At 25.8% G+C, this 13,528-nt stretch overlaps 1 protein-coding gene across 4 annotated transcripts; it reads right to left on the reverse strand.

The window, feature by feature from the left end:
* Nucleotides 1–1,666: 1,666 nt before the first annotated feature.
* Nucleotides 1,667–12,262, reverse strand: LOC111034893 (regulation of nuclear pre-mRNA domain-containing protein 2). Of its 4 annotated transcripts, XR_002604593.1 has the most exons (10): nucleotides 11,581–12,262; nucleotides 11,092–11,242; nucleotides 8,940–9,069; nucleotides 8,496–8,671; nucleotides 8,117–8,426; nucleotides 7,888–8,048; nucleotides 7,662–7,827; nucleotides 6,661–7,489; nucleotides 4,924–4,992; nucleotides 4,035–4,836 (listed from the first exon to the last, which is right to left on the reverse strand). XR_002604593.1 is itself a non-coding variant. In XM_022316308.1 (9 exons), coding segments are annotated over exons 1-9 (2,202 nt in total). In that variant the 5' UTR covers nucleotides 11,859–12,262; the 3' UTR covers nucleotides 1,667–1,782. The 4 variants fall into 4 exon arrangements, 3 of the variants coding, with proteins under 3 accessions (XP_022172000.1, XP_022171999.1, XP_022171998.1); XM_022316308.1 differs by lacking the exons at nucleotides 4,035–4,836; nucleotides 4,924–4,992 and adding an exon at nucleotides 1,667–1,783; XM_022316307.1 differs by having other exon boundaries at nucleotides 4,035–4,992.
* Nucleotides 12,263–13,528: the final 1,266 nt, after the last annotated feature.

The raw sequence follows: 13,528 nt of genomic DNA on the forward strand, positions 1-13,528 counted from the left end.
ATGGATCTGACCTCCGTATCCAAATCACTTGACACTCCTCTTGTAGACCCTATCACCCGAACCTATTCCCACAATCCCCCCACCATTATTATTAAGCGTTAGGTACCTACTTATTGACTTCAATCATAAATAATATTATATATGTAGGTATGTGGTGTTAGGCAAAATTTAGTCAAACATACTAATAATGTATTAATATGTAACTATTATTGCTATTACCTACTAATACTATGTTGTCCATTGTCTAACAAATAACAATACTGCCAATAATAAATTAATAATTACTAATAACAGTACAAAAAAGTACCTATCCTTAAAAATATATGCTGACAAGTGACAAGACTGGATCTGCTCAAAATTATTTTATGTAACTATGTACAATGATTTATCAAATCAAATCAAAGTTTTTAACACATCCATTACAGTGACCTATAAAAAAAAACAGGTACTCAGTATCAAGATAGGTACACTAGAAACCAACCTTCTATACAGCAGTCTTTGCTGGTCTTTAAATATTGCTTTGAATGTTTTTTTTTTTTTATCATGTTTCATGTTATAAATAATTAGGTATATAGTATTTTAGTTTCGTTTTTTGACCATATTTTTTTTAAACAAGCGTAAGAATATGAGCCCAACTTAAATACTTCAGAACATAAACTTTTGAAGAGGAAGTTCATAGGTACCTACATAGAATGAAACTCTGCAGTCATCTTATTTGTACATTCAACAAGACATCAGATAAACATGTCTACCTCATTTAAAATATAATAATAGTACAATATGTAGGTCACTGAATAATGAATACCTATCTATAACATTGTTACATGATAAATGAGATTATTTTGTATCTCATGCACGTAATTTGTGTTTAGAAGTTTTATCATCAAAAACACGAGATAAAATTAAATACGAGTATATTATGACAGCCTTATAAGCATTATAATATAACATAATATAGGTACTAAACACACATACATATAATTGTATAAATAAAAATGTACCTATACAATTAAAATGTAATATGTATAGCATACTTTTTAACTTAATTGATGTTATAAAATACATTTTTAATTGTGTAGGTAGGTCGTAGGTATTATTATTGATATTCATTCATAAAGTCAAAGAATTAAAAACTCATAAGTACTAGTAAATTAAACCAGATAACCAGATATAAGGTATAATATTGTGCAATACCTAATAAATATGATACCTATATACCTACCTATTTAGTGCTCTATAGTTATATTTATATTTTGTCATGAAAAAATTATTTTTTAAACTATATTTTCTATAGTTGGTATAATATTTCTGAAGTATAGTAAGAGTAAGCAACTAAAATATTTAAGAAATTATTAAATGTTGAAAAGAATTTATCAGAAAACCTAAGCAAGGGGAAAGTAATAACTAATAAATAATGGGCTATTTTCTAAATTTTATACCATCCCTGAGCAAGCGAGTTTAAAAATTAAAGTGTACCTAGGTATTAGTCTAAAATAAATTAAATATAATTAAATATTGATCAATAAAATAATGTCACAGCTATTTTTTTGAACAAAAAAACATTATAACTAATGTTATATTACATTATAAGTTATAAGTTATAATGTATACACCAATAACCTTATAAAAATATTAAATCTAGATAGTTAGGTACTATTTAATTTTAACATGAAGGTATGTAGTTGTATAGTTATAAATTACTTACAAATGAATAGAATGTTATTTTAAGACAAATAACTGGTTTTCAATTTTGTATTTTGGTCGTTTTTTAGTGTTACATAATCTGAAAACAAAATATACAATACTGTTATAAATTAGTTTATGATTGTTTGTTTAATCATTATATTTACATTCACAACATCAATATTTATTGTAAGTAATTATTTTATTATATACAAAATAATGTTAAATAAATAATTAAATTCTATACCTAGATTTGTATTAATTATTAAATATAATTATCAGATACCGACTAATATTGTTATTGTTAGGTACTTCATATGTATTATTTAAATTACTCGTTATTAATCATGAGGGAGAAGAGAGAATTATTTTAAATTATATTATAAATAACTAAGTTTATAGAATTTTAAAATTATACCAGATTCATATTGAACTATGAAATATTATAACTTGGGTACCTACCTATCATTATTTTCAGAAAATGGTAGGTACCTATTTTAATACATTGTTAAAATAAACAACACAAAAACTAATAATATTTTCTCAAATATACAATTTTTTGGTCAATTAAAAAAAAACTCACTGTATGCATTATATTATTGTTACTGATGAATAGTTGTGAAGATGAATACAGAATACACATAATTATGAAAATGGTAAAATATGTAGTGTGTGAGACAGAGAAACTTATTAAAGTACCATAAAACTACAGGAAAAGTGGCATAAAATCTTAAAATGTAATAATGTACATATTTATTTAAAATAAAATATTGAATCAGTTAAATACATTGTTGTTTTATAAAGAAATACCTATGCATAATGTTGTAAATATGTTTAGAGGGTAGGTACGTTACTTTAAAACTGAAAACAAAAATTTGTAAATGATATAATTTTTTTTTGAAAAATTCAAAAAGGCAATAGCCAATTCGTAAATTACAAATTATTAGAAATCTCATTATTTTTGTTAAGTAAAGTTGATCCAGTGGTAAATTGGTTCATGTTAAAATATTTAGAAATACTTTTTAAAAGTTATTAGTCTTAAAATTAATTCCTTCAAAAATTTTTTTAATTAAAAACATCATAGAATATTAACAAATTGATTACCATAAAAAGTTCTATAAAAATCGGAATTACAAATTGTCTATATTGAAATTTTCAAATTTTTTTCTTTATTTAAAGTATAAAAATGTTATAATATACATATAGCACACAGATCGATAAATTTAAAAGAAAAAAAAATATTGAATGGAACAAAAGTTATTTCATTTGCCTTCGCGTTACACCTGTAGGTTATATGATTATTTGTTGGTATTAGCTTTAGAATAAAATAAAATATTCTTATTTTTGTAAGGTACCATATTAAAAGGTTATTAAATAAGTATTATTATAGTATGGTATATATATTATAGACTATGTCAATATAAAATTTAAATTTAAAGATTGTTGACATTACACAACTATTGGAAATATTGAAAAATACAAACAATGTTAACTTGAAACAATTTTTTAAAAGATCATTTATCAGAAATGAAACATAAATAAATATATAACATTACTGAATATTAAATATACATTTACTACATAGTCGAAACAAAAAAATATTTAAAAATGGACATTGGTTACAAGTCAGTTGACAATCCACATCATCTGCTCCTTTAAATACATCAATATACATATCAATGAATTCAAATTGTATTTTGCATGGAAAGCAAGTACTTAAGTAGTTTTAGGTAAACAAAAACAAGCAAGTTTAAACAAAGTTTGTATAATAATTACAGAACACATATAAACATAATACATAGGTACATCCATAAATATATCTATATTTCATGATTTAATTAATATATAATAAAATATAATTCTTATGATTATCATTTGCAATTTGTATAAATGTGTAATGTCATTTTTTTAAATTATGATATTAGTTATTTTTTCTACAGTAAAAAATATTTCGCGGAGTCCATACATAGAAAAATAAACAAAATCTCAGCTTCCCATCATATACACAACTATTTAAATGGTTTTTAAAATTGTAATATTGTACTCTGTGTGAACTTGCTCATAGATTAACGTAACCAACAATTAAGTTAATAATATTTAATAAAAACATCATTTAGTCTTTTTATTTATAAAATTCATATTTAAATATTAATAATAATACTAATGGGCAGTTTGTTATATAATTATGTTATAATATGTTAACTATTAATTTACATTTCATTGATTTTAATTAAAATAATGAGTTTTTGATTAATTGCTTTCTTCTACTTCATTTTAACAAAATTGAACATATTACATCATACATTATTCTACTTATAATAAATTATTTTTAAAAATTGTAATTATAAATTGTTAATTGCCATTATTAAGGTTAAATTTTATGAGTACATACTCATACAGAATATTAAAAATTGAAAATGCTCATATTCTACGGAAAAACTAAAATATTGTAAAAACAGGCCATGTGCAAACACATAATGTATTGAACTTTAAGATTGATAATATGACTCTAATATTAAATCTAACAACACAAGAGTATTTCTGCTGAAAGCAAATTTGATATATAATTAAGACGGAGATAACATATAAGATGATAATAATACAATTTATGAAGGTAGGGATTAACTGTTATATATTGATCTTCATAATAATTTAAGTTAGGTTTTTTAAATTAATTAATTAAGTATCTGACTTGATATTGATTATTTGAGTGGTGCTATTCAACTTACGCTTAATGATTATTTTTGACTTTCATAATTTGAAAACAAAATTACCTACGTAAGCAACAGGATACACTAAACAATAATGTCCGTAAGATAATCATACACTGAATATTATGTTATACTAACAAGACAATGAAATAAAAGTCATAAACAATATTTAAAAGTACATTAATCATTAGTACATCATATTAATTATTGAGGCGCAATTTAAGAACTTTCCTTAGATGGAAATTACTATTAATTTTATCAATAATGAGTGATTTACATAGTAATGTAAATTAATACAAAATAATATAAACATGTATATATAAAAATATGCCATGTATTAAGTATACATAATTAAAGAAGGGAGTCAAATAATAACCAAGGTATTCTGATGGCTGAGCTTTTCCACCAAATTATGCTTGTATATAGTACTACAAATGTATCACTGGTAACACAAATATACATTAAACAATAATTAAAAAATGTAAAAATTAACTAGACATTTATATAGATTATAAATGAATGATCTCACTTTCAATTACTCATTCTTCGTCAAAATCATAGTTCCACGTTTTTGGCAAAATTGTAGATGTCCAGTTACCTAATAAGTATTTCATAACAACGAAAATTATAAGATGAAGAACTTTGAATACACACAACATTAGAACACAAACAAAATACACAATTAGTGCATCAATTAATATGAGATATTCATCCTGCAGTTGGTAATTTAAAAAAAAATCAATTTATCATGAAAAAATATACATAATAAAATACTAAATAAAATAAAACAACAATTATGACAATATACGCATTAATTAAATAACAAAGAACTGTTTTCATAAGCCTAATTAATGTCATAATAATGCAATTCAATGAGTATAATTAAACAATATTTCTGGCTGTAATATGAATCATTTATAAGAAACAATTGTTAAATAATGAAAAAAAAGAGTAAAATACGTTTATTATATTTAAGATAGTAAATTATGATTAAAATATGTTAATTATTTCAATTCTGATCACTGTAAAGATATTTAAATAAATATACAGTCAAGTTTCGATAACTCAAATTTTTTCCAAGCTCTTTAGGCGTTGTTAAGTTGTGTAGAGGTATAGAACTCAAAAAATACATAAGTCAAATTTATTTTTATTCTCCTTGAGATTTGAGTGTCATTGAGACTGAACAGTACTTATATTTGGTACCTATGCATCTATAATTTGTCCCACCAAGTTAGATAAATGGTAACTGATTATGACTTGTAAAAGAATAGATTTAAAATTATTTGTAATTCTTTATAAAATATCATTTACTAGATTTAAAGCAAACATCTTCAAGTTATTCAACAAGAAAATTTATATTATTTATTGTCATATAATAAGTAATATGACATTATAATTGTAGAAGTACCTAAATTAATAAATATATTTTTAAGTTAGATTATTATTAATTTTATTTTCATCAATAAATTTAATAAATCTAACTAAGTTTGTTTTGGGTATTTTCTTACCTTACATTTTTCAGATATAAAAAAATAACCACCCAATTACTAATATTTAATTACAAGAGTTGATTCTTTTCTATTTAAAGTATGAAATTTAAAAATAACACAGTAATGAGTATTTTGTTTAATTAAAGACACATTAAGAAATATTATATTAAGCACATTATTTAATGTAATTGATAACACTTGACAAACCAAATACTTCAATGTACACTTTACATTTCATTTATTAATTAAAAAAAAATGTTTTTTATATTAACATGAATTGTTTAACACACTAATTGCAGAATAGTCGGACATAATATTAATTATTAGTAAATACATTTTTAAGTTTATAAGAATATATTGCACTTAATAGGCTCATAACTCTGATTAAATAAAAATATGCATTTATTTTGAATTTTAACTAACAAAATATGTAATATTAATTAAAATATTAATTTATTTTGGGTAATTAATAAATAAAACAATGAAAAAACGAGATTCATGGTCAGTTGAAGTGCTGACAGGTATGATACAATTGTCAAAGTAATAACAAATATATATAAAAAAACCTTTTTAATGTAATTGATAAACATTACTTTTTGTAAAAAATAATCAACTTAAATTATTAGTATACAAATACATAACAATGAAACAAAAATGTTCAAACAAATTGTGGTAGTTTCTTGATGTTAACAACAGCAATTCTTAGTGTTATTAAATTTAAAAAAATATACATTTTTTCATTTCAGTCTAAGTCTAACTTAAAACAGTTCACTTACCAAGGTTGATTCCTCGGTCCAAAACGTGGCCCCTGATTCCATCTACCAGTAGGTCTAGAATGTGGAATGAAATTTCTAGGGCCTCTTGGCCAATTACTAACTCCTCTCTTCCATTTTGGCCTAAAATCTTCTTTGGATTGGTTTCTCTGAACATGTTGAGGCCACTGAAGTTGAGGTTGATTATTTACAAAGTTTGAATCACTCTGCTCTTGTTCCCACTGGTTAGGATGTTTCCATTGATCAGATTGATCTATATTCCATTGGCTTTCATTAAAACCAGGTCTATCAGTACTCCATGGTTGGGAAGGTTGTTCCCATTGGTTTGTAATATCTGGTACACTTTGTTGGTCAAAGCCAAAAGGCATTGGTGGTGGAAGTGGCGGAGGTAAGAGTACAGGATGTTTTTGATCATGGTTTGATTTAGGCTTTTCATCGTCGTCACTCAAATCCATATCAACACTTTCTACATTATCTTTTGGTGGTTTACTGACTGCTTCCATGAGCAAAGCAGGTGGTGATGGTGGCATAGGAATACCAGGAAATGCTCGGTAATCAACATCAACAGATACCACTGATGAATTCATATGAGGAGAATGAGTTAAACTAATTAAGTTTCTGTGGTCAATATCAGAAGTTTTAGTTATCATTTCTTGAGAAATTCGTTCATCTCTATCTATTATTTTTGATGCTAACACACAGTGATCGATTCCTGGCCCTCCGTCAGTTTTACTGATAATGGGGGTGTTTTGATAGGAGATTTTCTCATGAAAAGGCGGTGATGCTGGTGTGTCATTTGTTGACCAATCACTATCTACAGTTACTTCCCAAGCTGAAAATGTTGGATATAATTAATAATCTTATCATGATTTGAGTGTTTTGCAAATATTTGATACAAAACAATAAAACCAAGAAACTTATTTTGTCCTTCAAACATTTTCAAACATTGAACAAAATAAGACAAAAAATATTAAAGAAAAACTATTATAATGAATTAAAATTACCCGTTTGTGGTACATGAGAAACTGATATAGTATTTTCATTTATAAGTGATGATGAATTAGTAGGAGGTACCATATTATTAGAGAATTCAGACGTTATAAATTGCTGACTAGATGACATTGGAGTAGGTACATAAGCTTCATAACTACTTGTATTATGGTTATTCACCTGTAAAATAAAAGTAATTATAAATATTATTACAGTATAGTAAATGAAAGATATACGTACATCATTAGTATATGATACATTTGTTTGATTGGGAAATGCCGAGTATGCAAAAGTTTCATCAGGAGGCGGTGATGGAGCATCATATGGAAACTGGCTGGTTAATGATTGTTGATCTTGATTTTCTACTGCTGGGAAACTCACAGAAGCTGGGTCGTACAGTTCTAAATAACAACCAAAAATCAAAAATAAATAAAAATAAATTAGTCTAAATAAATTAAGTTTGAAATACCTTGAACAGTAGTATATGTTTCAGGAGTAATATATGACTTAATATTATTGATAACTGTAGTGGGCACATAAATATCAGTGTCATTAATGCTGTTTTCCATTGAAGAATTCATCATATATTTATCAGAGTTTAATACAGTGTCATAATTGATATTGTGTATGTTTAAATCTTCAATAGACACTGAAGATGTTGAAGGAGACGGTGCATTAATATCAGGTGAAGGCATTGGACTGTCAGTTGGCATAGAACCAACCAAGGATTCCAATTTACTCTTTAAAAGTTTTACTCTTTTAGTATAGTTGAAATATGCCTGAAATTGTTTCTTATATTAGTTTTCTGTTATATCATTATATCATACAAACAAATTTATTGATTTTACTTGAGCAACAGTTTTAACTTCGCCATTTTGTTCATCATAATAAGATGTAGCAACTTCTAAAGAATCTATTAGTTGAGCACGATCAATAGTTTCTCGTTTAAGGCATTTAATGTAACTTTCAATTTTTGACATACCATCATTTAATTCATTCAGGAACTCATGACTTCGAGTTCGATCTAAAAAAAAAAAAACACTAGTTACTATAATATAAACTTTATAATAATACATACAATATCATTATTATAATTGTAAACATAGCTAAATAGTATAAATCTGTGGCTTGTACAAGAAGGGCCAGTCTTAAAACAAATAGACATAATAAACATTTGTTTTTTGGAATATTATATACTAAATTTCTTAAATTATATGAATTATAAATTTCTGTAGACAACAATAGAAAACATGTTGGGTCCCTGCCACCAAGCCACAGTTCAACAATATTACCTTTTAACATGTTCTGTATAGCTTCATTATTAGTAAGAGGCAGATTAGCTTCTCTTAAATGTTTCATCTTCAAGTCTGTAATCTGTTCCAGTTTAACACAAGAACGTATTTTAACCGCTAATGCATGTATCTAAGAATCATAATATATTTAGCACGATTATTTACTAATAAGTTTACACATTTATTTATTATTTATTATAATAGTAAACGGGATAGGCCCTTGACATTTATATAACATTAATAATTAACAAGATTATAATACACTATTACATACATAATATTAACAGATAATAATGTAATACAAAATAATTACACACAAGAAGATGTTTAGATGTTATTGGATCCATTAGCTAGTGTCATCATACGCAAAATGGGTTCATTATATAAGTAATTTGTTGCACAGAACGGGACCAGGAAAGGAGAAAAGTAGCGCAAATTATCACTGGGAACATTAAAATTAACCCACCCTAACATATCTGGAGCGTCAACTTCCCTACTCAAAAGTTTTGATAAGAAAACCAAATTAGAATTTTTCTTCTAGGACTCAACGTCTCCATATTTAATTTTACTAGAACAGGTGCATAATCAAGTGGAAGGCAGTCAATACGCAGTACGTAGTTTGTATAACTTTAAAAAATTTAAGTTTACATTTTTAAAATGTATGTAAAAACTGTTTTAAAATTAATATAATATAATATTACATTGTATAAGAAGTTAATATTAACTCGACACAAAATATTAACTATATAGGTGAGTAGTTCAGCGGACAACCATCTGGGTACAACATACATAAAATGAAATAGGATTCTATTTAAACACAAAATGTTATAATATATTAAACATTAAGAGTGATAAGTTTTGAAGTTACTTATACATGGGGTGGTATGATTTCGTTTGAAGTTGACTGTACATTAAACTCATGATTGTGTAAGAACAAAAATATTATTTTATTTCTAATTAGGATTTTTAATTTATAATATTGAGAATTTCATGCGTAGCAAAATATTTTTATAAAAATGTCAATAGGTATATAAAAATTGAAGCAATAGTATTTATTTATTAAAACTGTTTTAAGAGAAATCCAAGCCTACATTTGTCGTCTTTGCTTTAGCAATTTTGCATTTTGCAGAACTAATTTTGTATTTTTAGTATAAATATTAAGTGAATCAACTATTATTAAATTTAAAGGTGAGAAAATTATCTCAGGAACCTCAAAAACGTTTTGATGATATTTATATTTTAAAATTGTTAGACTTAACATAGCTATTTATAACAAGCATTACATTTAATTCAGGCAAAAAAAAAGGAGAAAACACACTATCTAAATGTCAGAATCCTTTTCAGAGAAAAATACATGTCCCGTGAGGATTTACCCATTTACTCATCTCCTAAGATAATAAATATATCATGAATTTGTTTTTTTTTTATTAGACTCACAGAGACAAGGACTACAGTTTATTTTTTAATTAAATTAAATTTTTTTGGTAAGAAGGTTAAAAATTTATTTTTTAATTTTTAAAACAATTAAAGACAGCAATTTTGTGGTTTATTTTTCTAAAAATTTTGACTTTTCATCAATTTTATGATTTTTTTAATTTATAGGTAGGTATAACAGCAAAAAAACAGTTTTTGTCAGGTGGGGGAGTTCCCCTCTAAGGCTAATGGGTGAATCATCATGGGACACCCTGTATAATAATACCTAAACAATTTTTAATAATTTTTGATTTGTCATTTAAATCTAAAAAATTAGTAATTCGCTACTCATAATGAAAATGTTGTAATTTATAAAGTATATAAAGTCCTACAAAGTATTGGGGTACATTTTGCTAAAATTGAATGTAATAAGTAAGTATATTTTGAAAACCCAAGAATTAAGTTTAACATCATCTAGGTACCTGTAAGAGTTTTGTCAAAAAAAACAAAATAGTATAAGAATATTATGAATTATTTTATGCTCATGGTTAATTATTATTATTATTATTTGTTCATTATTTTATGATAGCATTATATTACAATATATGGGTAAATGGTAAAGTTGTAAATTTGTTAAATATTCTATATTATACTTATACTTACATAAAAAGTTTTAAATAACATGATGTGAATTAATTTGTTAAATTATTAATATAGAATATTTTAAAAAAGTACTCACTTGAAATTCTTGTACAGGATCAGCTAATTTTAATTTATGAATTGGTGTAGTTAATAAACCAGTTAAATCAGCTAAATAACTATCATCATATACACCACGTTCTTCCCAAATTTTAATAATTCTTGAAATTTTAGATTGTATTTTTTCATCTCTAAAAAATAGTGAAAATAAAATATGAAATAAATAGGAACACTTATAATATGTTTATTTATTTATTATATTTATAGTTTAAACTTCGGGGTAGGTATTCCAAATCCCCCAAAATTCTCAACTAACGATATTTGCTAACGATACAACAATAATAACTCAAGATAACTCCCTGCAATCTTCAATTCAAAATCTCCAATTACCCTAAACACAGAAACTACCGGGTTGAAATAATGGAAATAACCTAAATCAAAAATCTTCTCTCTAAAACAATAGGTACAGTGACATACAAACAGGGGAAGGGAGGGGGGGAGGAGTTAAATGTTCAACCCAGCAACTTACCTCACATAGGGGATAGCTTTTTGAATAGCAGTTGCCCATCCATCAATAAACTTGTAATTCTTTTTCTTACTGTATTGTATGACATCGTTGGCTAAATAAAATAAAGTCAAACGTTTCTCGATCTTCACCTTCCGAATAGCTTTTAACCAGATAGTGATAATGCTCTTGTAATGTTCGTGTCGTTTCAGGCACCATGTAGACAATGATTGAATAGCATCCTGAGTGTCTTTTAAAAGCATTAGCTTCTTTTCAAATTCTGAATCTGAATATTCTATCATTTTTACGTCTGTTGCACGAATATAATATTATAACATTAATAACATATTTAGCTAATGAAAATCAGTCATTCGCAATAGAAATCCTATGAACGATGTGAAAATAAATAAACAACCCAACTTATACGTATTTAGTTGAACAAGAAACTAACATTATTAAAACTATCAAATCATACTCGAGGCCGCGACAATACAGTTATTAAGCTATGAATATTTTAATTCATAATAATACACCAATAATATCATGTAGCAGCAAAATTAATGTTGAACGTCTATGGTCTATCACAAATAGCTCAATACTCAATATTTTGAATAACACAAGTGTTGTACCAAGACAAGTAACTAGCGAGAAATTACAATGTTGTATGTGATCTAAGGTAATAGGTATAGTATTATCGATGGTACATTGGTATTTGGTACAATAGTTTGGCAGGACATGGCGCAGAGAGGAACAACATATCACGATAAGTTTAATCAATTTTCATGGAGGAAAATATTGTATTATGAACAGCTGACAATCGCGTTAGTGTGTGCATAATGGCGCGAAAAATATTTATGAATTCCAGAGGATTGGCCTTAGATTATATATTATTAATTTATTATAAGTCTTTAGAATTGGCATTTGGCAGATACCAGTAATCAGTTATGACTAATGATATAATTTTTTTCAAATAAACATAAAGCAATACTTTGTACATAATTTTTTTTGCAAACCCAGAATTTCGACTCTGATGATGCCTATGCCCTTGTATATTGTTTACGGGGAAATTTGTACTTTACAGTGTATGGTAATTGGTAATCATATTACTAGGAGTAGGTTGTACAGTAGGTATACAGAAGTTCTCATGTCCCTCAAAATTCAAAATTTTTTTTAAGTATATTTAAATGTTTAGTTATACTATAATACTTAAATTTTACCCCTCCACCACAAAAAGCTCAAATTCCCCCCCGAAAAGTTCTAAGGATTGGGGTGAGTTTGAAGAATTGAATAACGAATGAATAATAAAATATATGGATATTACTGTAACGCCTGCTTGTGAACCAACCCCGAATTAAGCGACTCCGTAATTTATCAAACATTACATTATTTTATAAAGCTGGGAAAGTTGCTCTGTTGTAAATCAGGTTTTTCAGTGTAGGTACCATGTCAATGAGTAGATAGTAGATGGACTGAATTCAATAGTAAAGTATTCTACCTTTATTTCTAAGTTTGTGTTACTATTTTCTATTGGTTTCAGTACCTATTATCATAGGTAGTTGTAGGTTGAATTAACTTTTATCCAAATATATTGTTTATATTTTACTATTTTAATTTATTTTTGTTATAGTATATTATTGATATTCACGTATAACTCAGTATTGACGACTGACACATTGTATATAGTTAACGAATGTCAATAAAATAATGGAGTACACTCAAACTTCTGGCATTGATATATAATTTTTTAATTTTTCATTCGATCATAATTAAATATTTAAATTTAAAATTTAAAATTCAATATTTTTAAGACTTCATTCTATAATATAAGCTATTCTGGTAATTGTTAAATCACATTTCTTTAATTCAATGAGAAAATCATAAACAATTTTTGGTTTTATCATATTGATGTAATATTAGATATATGTATTATAATACTAACCGTGGAGATTTCCAAAGTAAGGTAGTTGCAGCT

The sequence above is a fragment of the Myzus persicae genome, unplaced genomic scaffold (genome assembly GCF_001856785.1).
Source record: "Myzus persicae strain clone G006 unplaced genomic scaffold, MPER_G0061.0, whole genome shotgun sequence".
NCBI classification, from domain to species: Eukaryota; Metazoa; Arthropoda; class Insecta; order Hemiptera; family Aphididae; genus Myzus; species Myzus persicae.